The 20,696-nt window shown below is 39.8% G+C and overlaps 1 protein-coding gene and 1 pseudogene across 1 annotated transcript; both read right to left on the reverse strand.

The window, feature by feature from the left end:
* Nucleotides 1–613: 613 nt before the first annotated feature.
* Nucleotides 614–5,769, reverse strand: si:dkey-46i9.6 (nuclear factor 7, brain). Its single transcript, XM_063468396.1, has 7 exons — nucleotides 5,534–5,769; nucleotides 4,828–5,281; nucleotides 2,666–2,761; nucleotides 2,348–2,578; nucleotides 1,656–1,803; nucleotides 1,495–1,521; nucleotides 614–1,405 (listed from the first exon to the last, which is right to left on the reverse strand). Exons 1-7 carry the CDS (start codon nucleotides 5,767–5,769, stop codon nucleotides 852–854), a joined length of 1,746 nt encoding a protein of 581 aa, XP_063324466.1. The 3' UTR covers nucleotides 614–851.
* Nucleotides 5,770–8,783: 3,014 nt separating this feature from the next.
* LOC134623202 (E3 ubiquitin-protein ligase TRIM39-like) lies at nucleotides 8,784–18,076 on the reverse strand (annotated as a pseudogene).
* Between the last annotated feature and the right edge of the window lie 2,620 nt (nucleotides 18,077–20,696).

Here is a 20,696-nt window from a genome sequence, read left to right on the forward strand (position 1 = left end):
AACTGACTTGAATTGAACTGATTATCTCATTCTGTGTGTCTGATATGGTTTTAGAGATTAAACAAGCTTAGCATAAGGCCTGGGAACAGGTAGAAACTGCTTTCCTTTAGACAATGCTGGTGGTGGTCAGAGGGCCCGGTGGCGCCAGCCTCGCCTCTGTCAGTGTGCCCCAAGGCGGCTGTGGCTACAATGTAGCTTGCCATCATCAGTGTGTGAATGAATGTGTGTGTGTGTGTGAACTGGTGGATGAATGAATGTGTAAAGCGCTTTGGGGTCCTGGGGACTAAGTAAAACGCTATACAAATACAGGCCATTTACCAATGCTTCCAGTCCTGTTAAAGTAAACCCAGAAACATACATAAAACTTCTGAGGTGTAACATACTGTTGAGTAAAAGACCTCCCGTCAGTAGATTTTGGGACTTCTAAACATTTTGCTGCAATCTTTAGAGAAACAGCTAACTGAACTTTATAGATCAAGATCTGTTTCTACCATGCTTTCATTAATGTAGTAACTAGTTTTCCATTAAATGTTCAGCAAGAAAATAATTGCACTTACTCACAAAATAAAATTACTCTATTGTTATGATTTGTCTTCCTGCACACCCAGTTTTTAATGCTAATCAAATGACAATGTATTTAATATGCAAACAATCTTGAAATACAAATCTTCTTGACCTTTGACCTTCTGCAATAATGGCAACACAGTTTGTTTTTACCAGAACGCCATTTGAGGTTTGTTTTTTACAAGCATGTTTGCTACAAATTCACAAGATGTATAATTAACATATTTAGCTACAGTTCACATGTAATTAAATCGGGTATAGCTACAACAACTTTTGTTTTTATGTCCTTAGCTTTGCTTGATCAGATGTTTCTCATTCACAGGACAGATGACGATGGTGTCAGAGGCTTTGTCACAGCAGTACAGGTAGAAAAATGGAAGAATTTTTTCAGTGAAGGTATCCTCAAAGGTGTAAATATGGGTCCGTGCTCTCACATCATAAAACGACACTTGACCTTCTTCGTAGTCCACATACACGCCCACTCTCTTGGGCTTAGGGTCGAGGGAGAGGAGTGACGGTGGGGATGTTGACACTCTGTATCCCTGGCCTTTCTTCATGGCTAGAGCCCAATAGCCTTGGGTGGTGCTTACAGAGATCCTGCCCTTTCTGTTAACAGATGACCTCGCCACACCAAGGTACCAGTCATCCTTTTCCCCCACCTGGACCTCCCAGTAGTGTCTGCCAGAAGTAAAGCCCTCATGGGCCAATACTATAACCACCGTGTCGAAGCGATCAGGGTGGTCCGGGAGGTCCTGCCAGGCACCCAGGTGTCTCACCTGATGTCTATCCTGAGAGAGCTGCAACCACGGGTTGGCTGTGTCAGGGTCAAGAGTGACATCCACTGCAGAAGAACGAGACAGAGGATATACTTTGTTGGAGAGTTTAATGATGAAAACATAAGAAATTAGTTACAAAAAAAAAAAACTTTACCTGTATATTTCAGAACTTTTTTGATCTCTGTAAAAACAAAATACAACATTCTCTTAAAATATGTTTCTTAAACATCTTTACTTTTTTTTTTTTTTTTTTTTAAATAAAATGAATAGTCACACATTCAAAAATATCTTTGTTACTATTTATGGAACTCCTACCACTGTCAGACAGTTTGTCAATCATTTCAGTCAACGTCGCCTCTAGTTTGGACACTGATCTTCTGACCATGCCAACACATGTGTCAGTGGGAACACTGGTCTCAGACCAGTCTTTAACAGATGGTGGAGTGCTGAGGGCCGGGAAGCTCTGCAGAAAGATACAGCCCGTTGGGGCGGAACAACTTAGAAACAAGTTACTGACTAAAATAAGATGACCATAATTACAGTCATGGTTCTTTTCAAATAACCACAGATCACATAGATTTTAAGGCTTCTGTGTAACTAAGAAACAAATATGGTTGTAGAATTATTTTCAAATTAAGAGACTCAAATGCTCAGGGTTGCGTCAGAATGGGCATTATTTATGAAACCCTGCCAAAACATGCAAAGCTACTCTTTGATTGGATTGCAGGTTTTGGACTGCTATCCAGTGCAGAGCAGAAAGAGGGCGCTGTTGTCATTTAATTTTGCTATTAGTGACTACTGTAAAAGGCACCTGGTTTCACTGCAAAACAGGGTTAACAAAATGCTGGAAGTGTCATTTTACTATAAAAATCCTTTGAAATGAAGAAAAAATAAGGAAAAATTAGAAAAATATCCATGAACTTGAACACCTTGCACAGTAAAATATCAAGTACCACAACTTAAATTTGGCTCCCCGACACTGAGCACTGAAACAAAGCCTCTCTCACCTTTAAGAAATGAATGTGGTCAGTCTGTGCAACGGTTTCCAACTCTGTGTTCCTCCTCTTTAGCTCAGTGATTTCCTGTTGCAGTTCAGCAATGAGGCCTTGAGCCCACCTCTCCGTCTGCCTCTGCTTCTCCTCGATGACCAAAACCAGCTCGGCCTGAGTTTTCTGGATGGAGCGCACCAGCTCTGAGAAGACCTGCATGCTTTCCTCAATCTCTCTTTGAGCACTGGCCTGAAAGAGCAAAGCAAAAATCACATCTATGTTGAACAACCATGTGAGTGTAGATTGTGACGTGGCCATGCAAAGGTAAAAACTCACTTTATTGAGCTCCACAGAGTGCTTGATCTCCTCCACCTTTTTCACTCTGTCCTGAATCATCTGCTGAACGTCTATTCCTGTCCTCTTAAGCTGTGCCTGCACAGTATCAGATCACACGGGCATGACTTGTGGTAATTATAAACTTGATGATGTGAAAAGATTATTAGTCTTTAGTTGTAATCAGGCAACAGAGAAGATAACATCATAAAGACACTGTGGACCAGCTTGCAGTACAAGGTGAGGTCTGTGCAGCATAGTCGTTCGTGTTAATGTTTCCTTAAAATCCTGAAAGGTTTAGGTTGAATCATTATTTTAGTCAAAGTAAACAAAACAACAAACAAAAAATCAACCCATAGACTCATAAACAACAGAACCTGTTGTATCACCAAACCTTCATGACATGTTAAGGGCACAATAGGTCAAAGCTTGGTGGTGCCAAGGGGTCATTTAGTGCTTAATAAATGTATTAGACCACCACCCAATATAAGGTTTATGCCGCAGCTGCCCTAAATTAACAGTACTTGTAATTATGAAAAGATTTTTTATATTTTTGTAATGGTTGATCCACCAATATGTGCAAGTTCTATTTAAATCTAAATCAGAGGTAGGCAGCTCCAGGCCTCGAGGGCCGGTGTCCCTGCAGGTTTTAGATGTGTCCATGATCCAACACAGCTGATTTAAATGGCTAAATTACCTCCTCAACGTGTCTTGAGGTTCTCCAGAGGCCTGGTAATGAACTAATCATGTGATTCAGGTGTGTTGACCCAGGGTGAGATCTAAAACCTGCAGGACACCAGCCCTCGAGGCCTGGAGTTACCTACCCCTGATCTAAATGACTTTTCAAATACTAAATTTAGCCATAAATCTTAAAATTTTTTCAGGGCCTGAGTGACGTAACGCTTCTCCCACTGAAATGAAACGTCTAAATGAACAGAATCAACTTTCCGGGGTTAAATGTGACACTTAATAAATATCTGACTTCCCAGTGAAGTCCAGAAATGTCTGTACACAAACATTTTGAAAATATTTGTCATTTCTGTCACAGCTAATCTTATAAATCTGTTAAGCACTCTACATTTTTTATGTGGTTTATCTATCTATAGTGCATTACTAATGATACAATTAACAATGAAAAATGTGCATCATAACCGTCATTTGAATATCTTTCACCATTTTGAATGTGGGAATCTGAACTTATGACATTAACTAAAGATAACAAACAATTAGCTGACTATAAATAGCAGAGAGGGTGTGTACTGGGTGCCATCTGAGCTGATCCTTTTTCTTGATAAGACAAAAAAAAAAAACAAAGAAAGAAAAAGAAAAGAAAAGAGAACTTCTTGCTGAGAAATGAGGGTGCATAAATAATTCAATGAAAATATCTTGCTCTGCTTCCAGCGCATACAATAGTATGCATCTCCAAAAAAGGTCATATTAATTCATATTAATAACTAAAGAATCCTTTTGAAGGAGTCCACAGAGTCTGGCGAATGTAACTGGAGTGTTGTGGAGCCACAGACTGAAAGGCTCTGTCCCATCCTAGTCTTCAACCATGTACAAGGAACAGTAATACATTTTGAGCCTGCAAACAAACACTGCAAGCAGAAGTGTGTTTAACAAGAGTCTGAAGCTTTTCCATTTAGTCCTCCGTGTGTAAGTATGAGAGTTTATCTGTTTTATCTTTGGCACCAATCACCTGATTTAAACTATCTTAAAGAATACTACGTAAATCGTACATGACAAGGTGTAAACAAAATATCAGTCTCCTATCTGCAAAACTGCTTTCTGCAGTTCTCCAGATCTGCTGTCAGCGATCGTGACTTCAAGCATCGATCATTTTATGTTAACTCCGGCTGCACTCGCAAGAGTCCATATTTATAGAACAGTGATACCAATTTTTTACTCTAAACATTTTGAAGGACCTAGGTCAAGTGGTTTTCTAGATAATGGAATTTGAAAATATCCCTTCAACAAAAAAGAGAACAGCGGTAGTAAGACGTGAATCTTTCCACTTGAGTTTCTTTAGCTAAGTCTGAGCTGGTCCGGGGGGAGGCAGTCGATGAACCGGCAAGAATTGACCCACAAATATCTTGAAATCTTTTCTAGCACAGATAAACATTTGGTCCCTGTCCTATATTTGGATGAAAGCGCATCTGTCTCACCTTTTTCTCTGTCCATTCTCTCTCCACAGGGACGGTGTAGTGAGCCCTGTGGTCCGTCTCGGTGCAGAGGACGCACACGCACATCTGATCCTTCTTACAGAACAGCTCCAGGAGCCTCTCGTGCTTCGGACACATCCTGTCCTCCATGTTGGCAACGGGCTCCATCAGCTTGTGCTTAGTGAAGCGGGCCGAGTGACATTTCAGATGCTCCTCGCAGTAGGAAGTCAGACACACCAGGCAGGATTTGACCGCCTTCGGCCTACCTTCCCCAAGGCAAACGTCACACATGACTTCCTCCCAAGATGGAGATGGGAGCGAAGAGAAAGGAGGAGATGGTAAGGTTTGAGGAAGTTGAGAAGCAGAGATTTGAGGTGAGGGTGGGGGTGATGTTTGGGGAAGTGGAGGCGGTGGCTCTTGTGCTGTGGCTTGGTGTGCCAGTGGAGGAGAGGTCTTCGGAGGTGAAATTGGAGGGATTAAAGGTGGTAAGTCTTCTTGCTGTGGCCTCTTCTCTCCTTGTTTCTCCTTCACTCCCTCTTTCTTTCTCTTCTCCTCTTGCTTCAGCTTCAGCTCCTCCAAAAGCTGCTCTTTCTGGTCTTTCTCCAAAAGCCTCTCCTCATCCTCCTTTTTCCTCCTTTCTATTGTCCACTTCCTTTCTTTCCCCTCTCCCTCTTCCTTGCTTCCCTTCCCTTCCATGCTTTTAATCCTAATCTCCTTGAACTGCTCTGCGATTTCCCTCAAGACGGTGTTGACACTAATATCGGGCCTTTTGTAGAAGGACTTCTTGCACATGGGACACTGATACAAAGGACTGCTTTTCCAGTATCCCAGGATGCAGCTCTGGCAGAAGTTGTGTCCACAGGGGATGGACACGGGGTTGGTGAAGACGTCCAGACAGATGGAGCAGTGCACCTGCTCTTCTGAAAGGTTCCCAGTGGTGGCCATTCCTGCACGGCGGAGAGGCAGGGTCATTTTCAGTGCAAGCAACCAGCCTTTGAATGGGTCATCAAACCTGCTGTGATATCGAGGTCGCTAGGATTAGATGGCATGACCTTAATGGTGTCGTCTACAAGCAGATCTACAAAGCAAAGCATGGCGGGACTCATTTATCATTACATGCTTTGAAATTACAGGTCATAATGTTTTAGGTAAACATTTAGAATAATGACAAATGAGTCCCGATAAGTCCCGACTCATTTTAAGAGCTTACATGCGTATGTTAATATTTAAATACAAAACATAGTCAGCGTCTTTCATAATCATTATTTATATTAAGATATTTTGAAAATATTTAAATATTGTTACTGTCCTCTTGTGGCCACATATTGTAATATTCACACTGCTTTTAATTTCTGACCCAAGAAATATATAGATAAATACAACTATAACTATAATAAGTTTATCAGAGGATGACAATTAATAGAATCATCACATGAATTTTAACTCCTAATCTTTTCTTTTTAAAAGCAAACTCCATATCACAAGCTAAATATTATTACGTCTTCTCTCCTGTACGCTGGTACACTGCGACACAAATGTGTTCGTGAAACTGCAAGTAAGCAGGTTTGACCTATAAGACAGGCAGCTTCAGGCCTAGGTGTTCGTGACAGACCAGATTAAGATTTTTCCAAAAATACTGGCGTACCGCATGACCTGTCTTGCAGTGCTGGCGGTGCTTAATCTTTATTATTTTGACAAATGAACACCTAATACCTAAAAATATACAAACTTATAACTCTACGATTGAAGTCTTCTCTTGAACTGTTTAAATCTATAATTAACTGCCTGCAACTGAAAGAAAGTCCTTATCACAGGTCAGCGCTCATTAGAATCAAAATGTTATTAGAAAAAAAATCCAACAACAATACTCCTCTGAGAGTTATGTCTGTGTACAGAGAAGCAGATGATACCCTGTGGAAATTAAAAACACAGGAGGTGAAGGGAAAGACAAAAAGCAGAGATCTGGGAAACTCACCAGAGAGCAGCTGCCTGGAGACTCCACAGTGCACTGACATATGAGACAGGCTGTAACCGCTGCCCCTTACAGCCGCCCCCCACACAAACACACACTCAACTCAGACCCAAAATATACCCCGCTCCCTCTGTCTCCTTTTAACCTAGATACAAATATTCTCTGGCCATGATCCTCAAAGCTCCAGGAGGAATAGCTTTAAGTCTTCAGAGAATACAGCACATTAGCTAGGGTCAAATTCAGGAGTTTGACAAAGAAATTAAAATAGCAGAAGTAACACTAAAATCTGAGAAAGCTTACATGTTGAGGATTAATTTTTTTGTGTTAATAATTATAGGATTTTCAAATTGTCAAATTTAAAGCACAAAAAATATCATTAGCCTCGCAAATTAACAATATAGGAAAAAAGCACTGAGCAGCTGTTAGCTTAGCATGAAGATTAGAAGCACAGGCAATATAAAAACATGGATGTAATATCCAGGTTTAAGAAAAGAATAAGTCAACGTGGGAGTGTCTTAAACCTGCATTCTACCTGAAGGCCACCAGAGAGCGATAGCTGTGGTTGTAAAACACAAACAAAAACAAAAACTGATAGAAGGCCATGCTTTCTACAAACAGTTTGTGGACTCAGTCACTGATTTCTGGTCATACTGAATCAAAAATGAAGTCTATTTATAAAGCTTTATAGTTTTTGTATCATTGCATATTTCAGAATAGAGCCTTAACCATGGCCACTGTTCACCGGCTAATGACGTGTGACTGGTAAGTAGTTTGCCAACTAGCATGTAGTTTCACAGTCAAACCCGTCCCTCCTCATATCATCCATTCTTTTGAAGATGGTGACAGTAAAAATGCCAAAGTCGAGGCTTCAGAAAGACATGTCAGAAACCAGTGGATGACATCACGGTAGCTACTACAGTCTATCCCCTTCATGCTGTCTATGACTAAAAACACTTTTCTTCTCTCTCTTTACTAGCATTGCTAAAGTTCAACATTACAAGTGTAGTAAAACAGACAGCTGACACTAAAGCGAAAATAGTTATATATTTTGTGGAGATTATATATGATATAGATCATTGATTTATTTATTTTTTTTAGCTATGCTAAGCTAAAGGGATCCAGAGGATGCATTAGACAGAGGCTTTTTTTTTATCTTCTCTTATACCAGAGGCCTATTTAACCAACCCAAAAGACAGAGCTCACATTTCAAGGTTGCTTTTGTCGATTTATAACAAAAGTAAGTTCAGTGTAATTCAATCTCCTGACAGTTTTTTTTAATGTTTTGTCTACATAAACCCTCGAAGAAAAAGTAAACAATGTGATAGCCATTGCAAAAAAGTGCAGGTGTTTTAATTATGTTATGACTCCATCAGGAGAGTTCATGCTTTTTGTGTAATCTTATTTACTGTCATGGCTTAATGGACAGTTAATATGAGTGAGATAAAATAAAACAAGATATTATTTTTTTAGTTTCTAGATCAAATGGCTTGAATTGTCCAATGACATAGGTTTAAAAAAAAAACAGACTGTTAGGTTACCAAACATGGGCGTGTCTGAGGCCCTGAAAAGTAGGAGAGCTCATTTCTGCCACTGAAAAAATGACAGGAACGGTTAAGTGAAAACTTGAGTTATCTCAAAATTATTGATTCAAACTGCTGAGTAAGTAAAAAAAAATTGAAATACCCAACTGGAAATTTTGAGATAATCACCTCAAATTTTGACCTATAGGCTTTTTTTTCTTTGTCAGTTGTTGGTTACCCTGAAAGGCCAAATTAGATGGGTAATAAGTTCAGCAAGAAATTCAGCTTAAGTCACTTAAGCTACAGTAAATATTTTTTGACGTGACTGTTGTTGTGATTTATATATATATGTATAAAATTCAGTTGAGTTGGTTTCTTCTTTAACAGGAAGTCATGCATTTTGTGCCTTAATCAGCTTTATTGAACAAGTTCAGTAGACGTTACAAAAGTATGTGATTCATGTAGAAACAGAGAACTTTTCCATGGTCTTTAAACAGGTGATCCTATGATTTGTTTTTTTTAAGTAGTGGAGATCAAAGTCATTAAATATATACAACATTAATACAGATTCTGTTATATGAAAAAAGCAGATAACTGTGTTTTATATTACTTTTGATGTGCAAAATAGTTAAAGTAACTAAAGCTGTAAAATGATTGCACTGGTCTCCCCATGCCATCTCCACTTACTGTGTGTCTATATTAGCTTTTACAATAATGTCCATAGGATACAGTCTTAATTACAATAGGTAGGTACGAGTACAAGAAACCTTGATTCGATTCCCCAGGCAAAGTCTAAATCACTAGAAACGAAGTTTGCATCTGTTAACTCCATTACTTGGCTCTCCGAGCCTGAGAGTTGCAGTTACACAAAGACTTACAGAGTAGGGAAAGTGCCAGCTTTACTCAAACTCATCTATCATCTTAAAATGGAAAAGTAAGAAGCAAAAAAAAGAATGATTTATTGTCCTTCACATGTTTTCACACCACTACATACTTCTTCTTTACTGTAATCGAGGTTTGAGTTGACAGATGACAGTGCAAAGAAAAAACTGGCTACATTTAAGTAAATTGTAAATGTACCATCATAATACATGTAGTCAGTCAATAAAGGATTTACCTCAGAAAACAGCCAGTATTATGCTGAGAAAGTGATGGTGGTGTGTATAAAAAAACAAACAAAAAAAAAACATGTTTTATATAGAAACAGGATGTATAACCTAATGCCGAATGACTATACCCTCAGCTGTGTTTAACATGGGTTATGATGAGTGGGGCATTATTCTTCCCCTCCTGGGTGAGACAGGGGCTGAAGATCGGGTACAGGTTCTCACTGAAGCTATCGATAAAACTGTAGATATGCAGACGAGCCTTCACATCATAAAAAGAAATCTGGCCTCCTTCGTAATCCAGAAAGATTCCGACTTTACTGGGTTGGGAAGGCAGCATTAGAGGCAAGCGGGGCGACGCCAGCGCTTTCACCTCCCCGTTCTTCAGCCACAGGCACCAGTACCCACCCTCAGGACTCAGCTTGATCTCACCCTTGCGTCGGGCAGAAGCGCGGGCCACGCCGAGCGTCCAGGCCGTCTTTCGCGACACGTCCACCTCCCAATAGTGTCGTCCCGTGCTGATCCCCTCCCGGCCCAAGACAAAGAGGGCCGGGCTGAAGCGCTTTGGACCCTCAGAGTGGGTGGACTTGCGCTCTTCATACCTCACCTGCTGACCATCATCAGTCACAGTCAGGTTCCTCTGGGCTGTGGCAGGGTCCAGAATCACCTCAGCTGAAAAGGAAGGAGCAGAATATGAGACAGGGAGAAAAATCTGCATTATTTATTGCCACTTCTGCTAAAAAAAATAATAATGGGCTCCTTATTCCTGAACATGCCACAAGGGTGTCTGTAAACTGGCAGCATGCTACGGGAGCAATCCCGTCTCTGCTGTGAAGAATTATTTCCATTTTGTGCGCATTTAGAAGAAATGAGCATCATCATCTACTCAAGAGAGACCTCCTGCTTTCCTTTAACACCCTTATGTACAAGTGGCACAAATGTGCTCCCTAGAAGAATTATAGCTACAAACCATGGATGTCACCCAGCTAACAGAGTAGAAGTGTTACTCACTTGCGTAGTTCTGCACCTTCCGGAGCTCTGGAAGAGAGAGAGAGAGAGAGAGAGAGTGTCAAAGTCACAGCAGATGGCACGTGTGGGTGGTAAACACACAGATCTGAACCAGAGCTCTAAATGCTCGATGCATGTGCCGCTGTCAGTCAGCTGCCTCTTCCAGCGATCCCAAGTGGATGATCTGCGGCATCAACACTATCTCCATCTGTCCAACCGTCTTGCATGTGTGACCGTGTGAGTGTGGCGTGATGATGAGTCACTTTTCCATTCCAAAGTGTGCGTACAGTGACCTACATATCACCGATTTGGATTTTGCACAGGATGTGTGGTTTGTATTAGACAAGGGAGGATGGATTGTACTAGAACTTTGCATTCATTATCCCATGCAGGGATCCCAGCAAAGCCTGTTGCGAGTTTGATTTTCAGTTTATTAAAGGGGTACTTGAAGCTACGGAACTGTATGCAGCGTACGTAGAATGGAAAATACTCGACGTGACTATGAACATTTTTCAAAACACTCTTTTCCAAATGATTGCACACACTTTGATTTGCATTTAATACATAAAACATGAGCCATTTCAGATCGGTCATTTTTAAAAGTGCTTTCAAAAAAAGGAATAACAAAAGATTTTGCTGAATATGTGCTAATATTATGTAAGGTATTTATTTAAATGTATCTAGTCCTGCATGATATGCACTAGGGTTTAAATGATGCTCTGTTGGAACTAAAGGGCTAAGATCCATGCATTCATATTGTTTGCACCTACACTCTGAAATCATGACTTATCAGTTTAGGCAACATTTTTTCCAGTTTTCTATTGTCTAATTTTGATGAGCCTGTGTCAATCATAGCCACATTTTCCTTTTTTTAGCTGACAGGAGTGGGACCTGGTTTGGTCTTCTGCTTAAAGGTTTGACTTGTTGTCTGCTCAGATGTGCTCTTCTGCAAACCCTGTTTGTAATGAGTGGGGTTTTTTTTTCATGTTGCTGTTGCCTTCCTATCAGCTAAAAGCAGTCCGATCATTCTCCTCTGACATCAACAAGGCATTTTCTCCCAGGTAACTGCTGCTCACTGGATAATTTCTCCTTTTCAGACTTTTCTCTGTAAACCGTAGAGATGACTGTAGATCAGCTGTACTAATATTGAGTGCATCTGGCAGCATTAACCATGTTACAAGTCGCTTCCCCATTTTGATCTTCATGGTTTGAAGCTCAGCTGACATGTGATTGGCTAATTGGGTATTTTCAATTAATGAGTATTTGAACTGGTGCACCTAATAATAATAATAATAATTCCACAGACCCGCCCGCGTCGCAGTTCTGTGAAACCCAAGAATGAAGGAATGGAAAGAGACGGCGAGGAAGACCCAAAATAACGTGGAGGAGTACTTTCCTTGAAGATTTACATTCGGTCGAACTGTCATAGGATGAAGCAGCAACCGCCACGATGGACCGAGTTCGATGGTGTTCTCTTGTCGCCCGATGCGCCGTTCGGCGCGGTAGGATCTAAGTCTAAGTAAGTCTAAGTAAGCACCTAATAAAATGGCAAGTCTATATGATATATGTAAACCATGCTCTACTTCTAGCATTGTAGGCATTATAATGCTGTAGCACTAGTTGTTTTTTATAGTTTCTCAAATACAATGGTTATAATAGCTGCATAAGTGCATTAGGTCACAAGTTTGGCTATCTGCCCTTACCTTTCCCATATATTCTTTTAAGCTCATCCTGGAACTTATCAATGAGGCTGCTGACCGAAGACCGGATGGTTCCCAGATAAAGGTCAGTATTGATGCTGACCGCTGACCAATCAGTGGACTCGGGTAGGGGTGACAGTGATGTCAGGTTCTACGTGAAATAGAGAGGTCATGCAAGGTTAGATGAATGGTGCGTCAAAGGAAATGAAGTCTGTAAAGTTTACGATGAAAAGAACACACTAAATATGACGCCAACAGTGTGCTCAGTGCTGTCCTATTTGATTTTGGTAATGGGAAACACAGAACAGAGACACATTATTGCTCTGACGGGAAAATAAGAGAGCACTCAGTAGAGGCCATTGTCCAGATGTGGTAAGTAAATTCCCCGTCTATCAAAAAGAGATGCATTCGTCTGCTTACTCTCAGCTTTGATGTGTCTGGGTATTCGAGGCTTCATGCCTTCACTTCCATTGATGCTATGTAGAAAACCTCTAAAGTAGCAACTTCAAAGACATCTATTCATTCACATGGGGGAATGGCCATAACAGGCTTGGTCTGTTCATGGAGGCTTTTGATGTTGTGTCTCAAAATCTCTGAGCAAAGACAGCTGGTGCAGCCACAGAGGTAGATAATTGGCTTTGCAATTAAAAGTAAAGCCTGTTTACAGTTTTCAGAACAGGAAAACAGAGATATGTTCAGTATAATACGATCCATATGACATTGTTCAGGCTTTTCTGGTGAAATCATAAGGGTAGAAAGTCTTGTGTTTTAGATGCCTGTGAGATTTCCGTTGTTGTGAATAGCACAGCTTATTCTGTTAAGTCTTTAGCCTTCTAATAAAATGCTCTGCCCCAAATGCACAGTAATTGTGTTTTTGGTATGTAGGCCAAGCTGGAAAAGCAAGAACTTTAAAGGCTAGCTATATTTAGTACAGAAAATAAAGTTAGCATCCAAAGCATCCAAAGCGTGAAGCTACTCTCTCAAGAGCTGGACCTGTCTGCATGCCAGTGTGTGTTAGACCCACATGGAGCTCTGTAGTACCTGAAGGAAAAGCACTTTGTCATGCGTCTGTGCATGGGCTTCTAGCTCATTGCTCCTCCTCCTCAGTTGGCTGAGTTCATTCTCCAAACCCCTGGCCATTTCCTGGGCGTGACGCTCCGCCTCACGTTGCCTCGTGGCTATCAGCTCAACCAGCTCCGCCTGACTCTGCTCCACCAGACGCTGCAGCTCTGCGTACACCTGCCAGCTTTCCTCCAACTCCTTCTGAGCACTGGCCTGTGAATGTGAGCGCCACATGGCCAGCGTTACCAGTGTGAACATGAGAAAAGCTCAGAGTCCAGATCAGATCGTGTTTTAGACCGGGTTTTAGGAGAAATGCCTGTGTATACTTAGCAACAAAGTTCTTACAGATTAACCAGAGTCTACAAGTTACTGAGTAACACGGCTCCTTTTACAGGGGAGCTTGGAGGACAGGTTGAGATAGTGCTAATCCTGTGGAAGAAGTTGTTTATTGTCTTGTACGTGGCGTTAATGAGGTAGAGAACATTCTATACAAACATTACATAAACTGCATTGTGGGAATGCAGGATCTTTGAGATTAACTTGAGCCACAACTCTGAGAAACACATGAAAATGCAAATGTTTGATGCAGCCGCATCGGACATTAGCCTTTAAAATGCCAGCTCTTTTGCACAAAGTCCCAGTTATATTGGCTTGAATAGACGTATGTTTGTGTGGGGAACAGTTGCTGTGAGTATGCATCATACATGCCACCTTCTGTGTTCTCTACCTAGACACCACCCTACACTTATAGGACCTCCTGTTGTGTAGGAAATTTTAGAGAGTGTCCCAACCTGATTTCACATGTGAAGTCAGCTCATGCTGAATTATTTCCTTTTATTGTTGCACTTTTTTTTTGTTGTTGAAAATGATTTTCCATCCGCACCCTTCTTTTTGCTCCCTGATAGCCATCGCTCCATTTGAACTCTTTTTTTCTTCCCAATGACAAGAGCATAGGGTCACATTTCATTTCAACATTAAAATATGTCATTTGTTTGAGGTGAAATGCCTGAAAGGTTCACTCTATATCCAAGGCTCACTTTGGGAGTCACTTTCTGTCTGCAGACCCTTCGGCCGGTGTGTCCTTGTAGGATCTTAACTGTTGTTTTACACGTGGAGCTTCACAGCATGAATTCTCCTGTTATTCTGCACCTTTAAATCTTTGACATGAAAAACTAAGTTCCCTATTAAATGAACTTGGTTTCCACTCACAATTACGACTTTCCACAGGACAGCTCTCATGTTGTAATTTAGATGATCGGCATCTTTATTTGTTTGTTCTCTTCAAAGTTCAGGGTTTGACATGAGTAATTGCACCTTATTTAGCCATTTAGAGTGATAAGAGAGAAGTATTACGTAAACATCTTTATGTAACATACAGATTTTTACATACATGGAGCAAACCTCTGGAAATTTTACTTTAAGTTTTCTGCTACTGTTTCTAAATGACACTAAATTTGGAGTTGTTCCTTTATTTATCACACCCTAACACAGCATTATCTTTATTATTACTGTTGTCCTGCACATTTATTGCTAGCATTAAGTTTTAGACTCTTTAAAGTCCTGATAAAATGTCATTTTATATCAAAGGTTTAACGGTGTTTAAATGTTCCTTTTTTAATGTTGTATTTGTCTCACCTTTGGCCTAAAGCATTGATTGTTGTATATATCTTTCTATACAAGTCTCTGTTTGTTTGACGTAATGATTGACAGAATTAGAGGCATTAAATAAAACTACCAAAATGATTCTAGCAAATAAACATGTAAATACTGCAGTTTTAAAAAAAAACCCAAAAAACAGATGTTTACTTAGTCAGTTGCCTCTTAAGTGTCTTTGCGCGCCACTTGTGTAACTGGATTGACAGGTTACATCTTCCATTAGGTCAGGCGCTGAAACCACCAAATTTTCCATCTCAAACTGATAAGTTTGTTAGATGCTACATGCATGTTAAACTTACCCAATAAATTCAATGTGTTGTTTAGTCTGTCAGCAGCATGTAGCTGGACACGTGTACGTGTGTTTGTGCAGTTAACACAGAGGGAACTGTGGTTTTAAAAAAGAGGTTTCCAGAAAGAGGAAACCAAGAGTAACACTGAAACCAGGAAATTTCACTCATGAATGTTTTGCACATGTGTCATCAAATCCAAAACTACCCAGATGTGACAAGATGTGAAAACCTAAACATAGGACAACTGATATATTTAGTGTTACCCAGGTAAAACTTGTTACACTCCCAGCATTATTAGTGTAATTGTCATGGAAAACCACTCAGGCTTGTTATCTTTTCATTTCTTATTCCAAAGTAGCATTTTACTGCAGGGAGGCTGCGGCTGGAAACAGGGTGTGTGAGAAACTAAATGTAAATGTTTACACTGGTCTCACTGGTTGGACGGCCTCAGATGTGGATCTGAGAGTGTGTACGCAAGACAAAAACAAATGACATTAGTGCTCCACCTTATCTGCTACTGCAGAGCATGAGAGGTATGAGATGTGGGTGGCATCCCGCCTCAAATATGTCCTGCTTGTACTGGAGCATAGGTCTTTTAGTTGGCTCACCTTGCTTCGATGACTAATAAAGGTGAATCTACGTTATTAGGGGTAAAACTTAAGTGCCTGTTGGCTTTTAATAAACTGCTGCTGGTCTTCTTACAGCTGCCCTTGAGCAACAGCTTTTTCTGGATAACGAAGCTGCTTAAAGTGCAAATAAAGCTTTTGAGCTTCAGCTAATGAAAAGCATTATATGAGAGCAGACTGGCAAATATTTGAAATGCACTTTAAACATATTTACAACAGCAATGATTAGACTGGTTTTCAAATACATGTACAAGTGTAAAAGGACTGGCCTGTTTGTATCAGCCACTTCTGATAAGATGCCTTTGGAAATGCCGCACTGGTACGATGCTTAAGAATTCAGCTTGAAATCTTTCTGAGATAACAAAACGTGAGTGGAGTTTTGGATTGAAAAAAGTATATAGTTTATCGTGGACACAAATGTGTTCCACGAATCATGCTCCAAAACACAGCACTTGAAATGCTTATCCCTAGTTAGACTTCAAAACACAAGCAGATAAAAATCAGTGGCATACAAAATGTATCCAGGAAACAGACGCATTAAAAAATACCAGACTCCAAACAAACTCAAACGTAGACCAACTCCAGTTATAATGACACAGCATAAAATAGAAGACAATAGATTATTCACAACTGCATAGTTGATTCTGATTAAAAAAAATGTTTCAGTTTGATTTTAAATGATCAGTGTCCAGCTTAAGTTCTGAAGACAAACAGCTGTATATGTTAATGCATTCCTGAAAAGAAAAATCCCAACAGATGCTGTGTGTGTCACACATACCAAAACCACGAGGTCAGTGAGTAGCTGAGGAGTGTTTGCATATTATTGTAGCTTTGGATTAAATTTAGGTTTTCAATTGTAATGAAACTATAACTTAAAAGGAGATAATTATAATTATATGGAAAATTCATATTGAAACAGTAGATTGCATTTTTACAAGTTTTTAACAGTGTAGATCATCGTAAGAAGCTTAATTGTTCTGGACGCAGTTTGTGACCAGGTTACACAAAATGTACATTTTGTTTTTTAAAGAACTCGTAAAATCCACGATTCGCTTTTTTAATTTGGATTCAAAGCTTGACTCTTTACTGAATGGAAAACTAGACAAAAATTACATAAACAGTTCTTAGCACTGACTGTCGATCAGTCAGCCAAATATCGATACTGACCAATACTGGCAATGTTGGCTGAATGTTTACCATAATCAATGACCGATATTTATGTTATATCCTATTATTTTTGTGATGTCTGGATGTTCAAAGCTAGTTTGATGAAGGCTCAAATACTTAAAAGTGTTAATTTAATCTCTGTTTCTTAGTAGCTTAACCGTGTTGTCCCATACAAGTTTTTATTAGACTTACCTTTATGACCTTGATGGACTGTTTGATCTCGTCAAGTTTCTTGGCTCTCTCCTTGATCAAATGTTTCAGCTCTGATCTCTTCTTTCCCATGTTACCCTGTGAGACAAAAAAATTAGAGGTGTGTCTTACCAAAATGTTCCTGCTTTTATATTATAAAAATATCTCGGGAGTCATTTTAATGATCTTGTCATATAGGGATACTGACCATCTTCTTCTTAAATTCATGGTCAATGGAGACAATCTCATGGGATTTGTGTGTGGCATCGGCACAGGCAGAGCAGATGCACATGTGGTCGGTCCGGCAGTAGACATCCAGGAGACGTTCGTGTTTCTTACAAATTTTGTCTTCCAGGTGGAAAGTTGGTTCAATCAGACGATGAGACATCAGTGTTCTGACCTGGAGGACAGTATGAGCATGAGTGGTACAGAGACATAAATACAGTTGCTCTTAAAAATTGATAGAAATATTTGCTTTTGGGTTATTTAATTATTAACATTTAACAACCCCACCTTCTTATGATGCCTGAGGTGGGACTCACAGAAAGACCCAGGGCAGTTCACACAAGATTTCAGCGCCTTTAACTTCCTTCCAATACAAGCATCACAAGAAACATCCCCAGGCTGGGCAAACTCTCCGGTATCCTTCACTGGCGAGCTGCTCTGGCCCGTATCTGAGCTCAAATTCCATCTGGATCCGTGAGAGGCGGTGCTTTTAGCCACCGTCAGCCCTTGAAACTGGGAGGATATTTCAGCCAGGACCCTGTTGACGCTCATCTCAGGCTTTCTAGAGTAGCTCTTCTTGCACATTGGGCACAGGGAACTTCTTGCTGTGGTTCCAATAACCCTGTAGACAGGCCTTGCAAAAGCTGTGGCCGCATGGTGTGGAGACGGGCTCCACAAATATCTCCAGACAGATGGAGCAAGTGAACTGCTCCTCAGAGAGAATTAAAAGCCTGGAAGACAGATGGAAGTGTGATTCTTAGTACATGTGTTTTTATAATATAATTAGAACAGTCAGTACAGACACGGTTTAAAGCAGACCTCAACATTTGACTTTCATTTTTTGGTTTTTTTTTAAGATATGTGGCACGTGACTCACTTGAGTCGTGTGGCAGCCTAGACAGAAACCTGCATAGAAACAGCTGTGAAACTCACTAGGAAGGGACCTGAGGACAGCAGTTTAATCTTCTTATAAGTGACAGCTTTTCTCTGGGAGACTTTACATATTACATCATTTTAAATCCTAAAATGATTTGGTTAGGTTTTAAGTTGTTTTTGTCGACTTCATATCTGGTTTTATCCGTCCTTATTGGATAAAAATGAACTTGGAGCAGTCGAATTAGGGCAAAAGGAGCCACAGAGGAGATGAGACAAAATTATATGTGTAATGAGGTCATTTCGTATCGTGACCTGAAAAATCTACAGTTCTCAATAAATTACCCACCTGTCACAAAAACTAGAAGACACAAATATTTTAGAAATCTATTTAAAACTAACACTATATAGATATATATATGTGTATATATATCGTTATTTGTTAGGCACATAACAAACTGAATTCATGTTTTTTTTTTATACATAAATATGAGCTGGCACACTGGACATCAGAAATGTATCAAGCATAACATTTAACCACTAAAATTACTTTTATGTTCAGTAATACATGTCAATAACTGTAATTGGATAAATAAATACATTTTAAAAAACTCTTATTTATTTTACTTTTTTCTGCTTTTTTGTATAACAGTAAAATATAAAATTCATGGATAATATATTTTAAAATGAAAGATATTTCTATTAAAGGTCTTGCACAAACTGGTGGATTAAACATTACAGAAACATTAAAAATGATTCTGTTCATTATCAGTACAGTGCAGTATCATTTAGTGCAGCTGTGACATAAACCTGACATTTAGTGATTGGCTGATCTTTTTTTTTTTTCTTTTTTTTTTTGACCTCTGTATACCTGTCTGAGGCTTATGTCAGGAGGTGGTAAATTTCCATTCAGAGGTAGGGGGGAAAAGGGCCAATTTCTGAGGTTTCTATATAAAAGAAAAATTCACAATATGCACCATTTTCTTATTCATCTACAAGACACACGCTCACAAATAAATGGCAGTAGACTAAGAAAATAAACTGCAGTGGAATCATCTCCCACACTGGCACTAAAAGTCACTGCAACTTTTTTTTGTCCAATGTCCAACTTCCAGAATACACTCCCTAATTTTGCTGTTTGTTACCTCAAATTCAAAAACTGGTTGTTCAAAGCACAAAACAGTAAAAATGAAATTAGAATTTCTGATTACACGCAAAAGAAATTGACCGCCACTTTAAATCTAGTAGCGGTGTCAAACAAAAATAAGTTGCCTTGTTAATGTAGACGGCCTAAACTGATCCACAGCTTGTACTCAAAACAAAGTAAGACAAAGCCAGGAGAACACTTTTCTTTTTCCAGTTAACAGTTATGTGACATCCAGTGAGAAAGTATCACCACAAACAAGGAAGTGTCTGCAACAGTGTCACTGTGTCCTGTTGTGGGCGAGGAACTATCTGAGGAATGCCAGATATTCTGGACCTTCTGCACCTGCATCATGCGTTAAGCTTAGGCATGAGCCAAATGAACTTTTCCACCATATCTGCTACGACAAACAACCTCTACACGTCACAACATCTGCACTGTTTCAGTTTAACCCAAACCTAAAATGTTTTTTTGTTGTTGTTTTTTTACATATGTAGATTTAAACTAGGCAAGTAAAAGTCAGGTACCGTCAATTCCAGACATCTGTCTGTCTACACCTCCTGTGCTGTCAGCATGGATAAAGTTCCTACCATTAGATAAGAAACTAGTACTAAGATTATGTTAAAACAGGTACAAACTCACTCATGTTTTCCTTTGACCTCGAGCGGTGCGGTCCTTCACCTCACGTACTTTGCTGTGAATCACACAGCTCAGGTGTTGAGCTCTTCCTGAAACTTGCAGTGGACCTCCCACTCTCGGTGGGACACACCCAGACTCGCACATAAACCCTCCCTTTGTTATTGCTCAGTGATTTCTCCTGCCCTGCTCTGCGCATATGCAAAGCTCTTAAACCAACAAAGGTGTTGCGTTTTTATCATTAGAACAGATCTGCCCCTGCTTTCCGTGGCTTTCTGCCACTGTATCTTCATAAAAGCCAAGAACACAAAAGACTTTCTCTTCAGGAAGTCTTAGACAGAGGTGATCACTAGCACTGTAATGATACTGAGACTGATACTAAAGTAAAAATGCTAAAGAAGTTAAAAAAAACAAAACAACTATTAACTCTGATGGTGTTTCTTGTTTTGTTTTGTGTCATTTGTTTGGTTTTTTTTTTTTTTGGTCTATATTATACTGTACATATATCATTTGGTAATATTATCTTCCCTCCCATTACTGTCTGTGTGTGTGTGTGTGCGTGTGCAGGTCTCTCTCTCCTACCTTTAGGCTCTGTGTTTGAATGTTTTTGTATGATGCAGACACAGTTGGAATCATGTGATTGCTCTTTCAATGAGTTTGCTCTCTCTGGATTGGATCGTTGGTTGATAGCAGACTTT

This window comes from Pelmatolapia mariae, unplaced genomic scaffold, assembly GCF_036321145.2.
Source record: "Pelmatolapia mariae isolate MD_Pm_ZW unplaced genomic scaffold, Pm_UMD_F_2 NODE_ptg000472l+_length_53464_cov_1, whole genome shotgun sequence".
NCBI classification, from domain to species: Eukaryota; Metazoa; Chordata; class Actinopteri; order Cichliformes; family Cichlidae; genus Pelmatolapia; species Pelmatolapia mariae.

Bases quoted from the DNA above. Each gene is read 5' to 3' on its own strand.
- si:dkey-46i9.6 (XM_063468396.1), bottom strand. From the start codon at position 5,769: ATGGCCACCACTGGGAACCTTTCAGAAGAGCAGGTGCACTGCTCCATC. The intron at 5,282-5,533 runs TAGGATTAAAAG...AATTTCACCTCC, and splicing joins GCAGAGCAGTTCAAGGAGAT to GAAGACCTCTCCTCCACTGG. The intron at 1,406-1,494 runs GTAAAGTTTTTT...GTTCTTCTGCAG, and splicing joins AAAAGTTCTGAAATATACAG to TGGATGTCACTCTTGACCCT.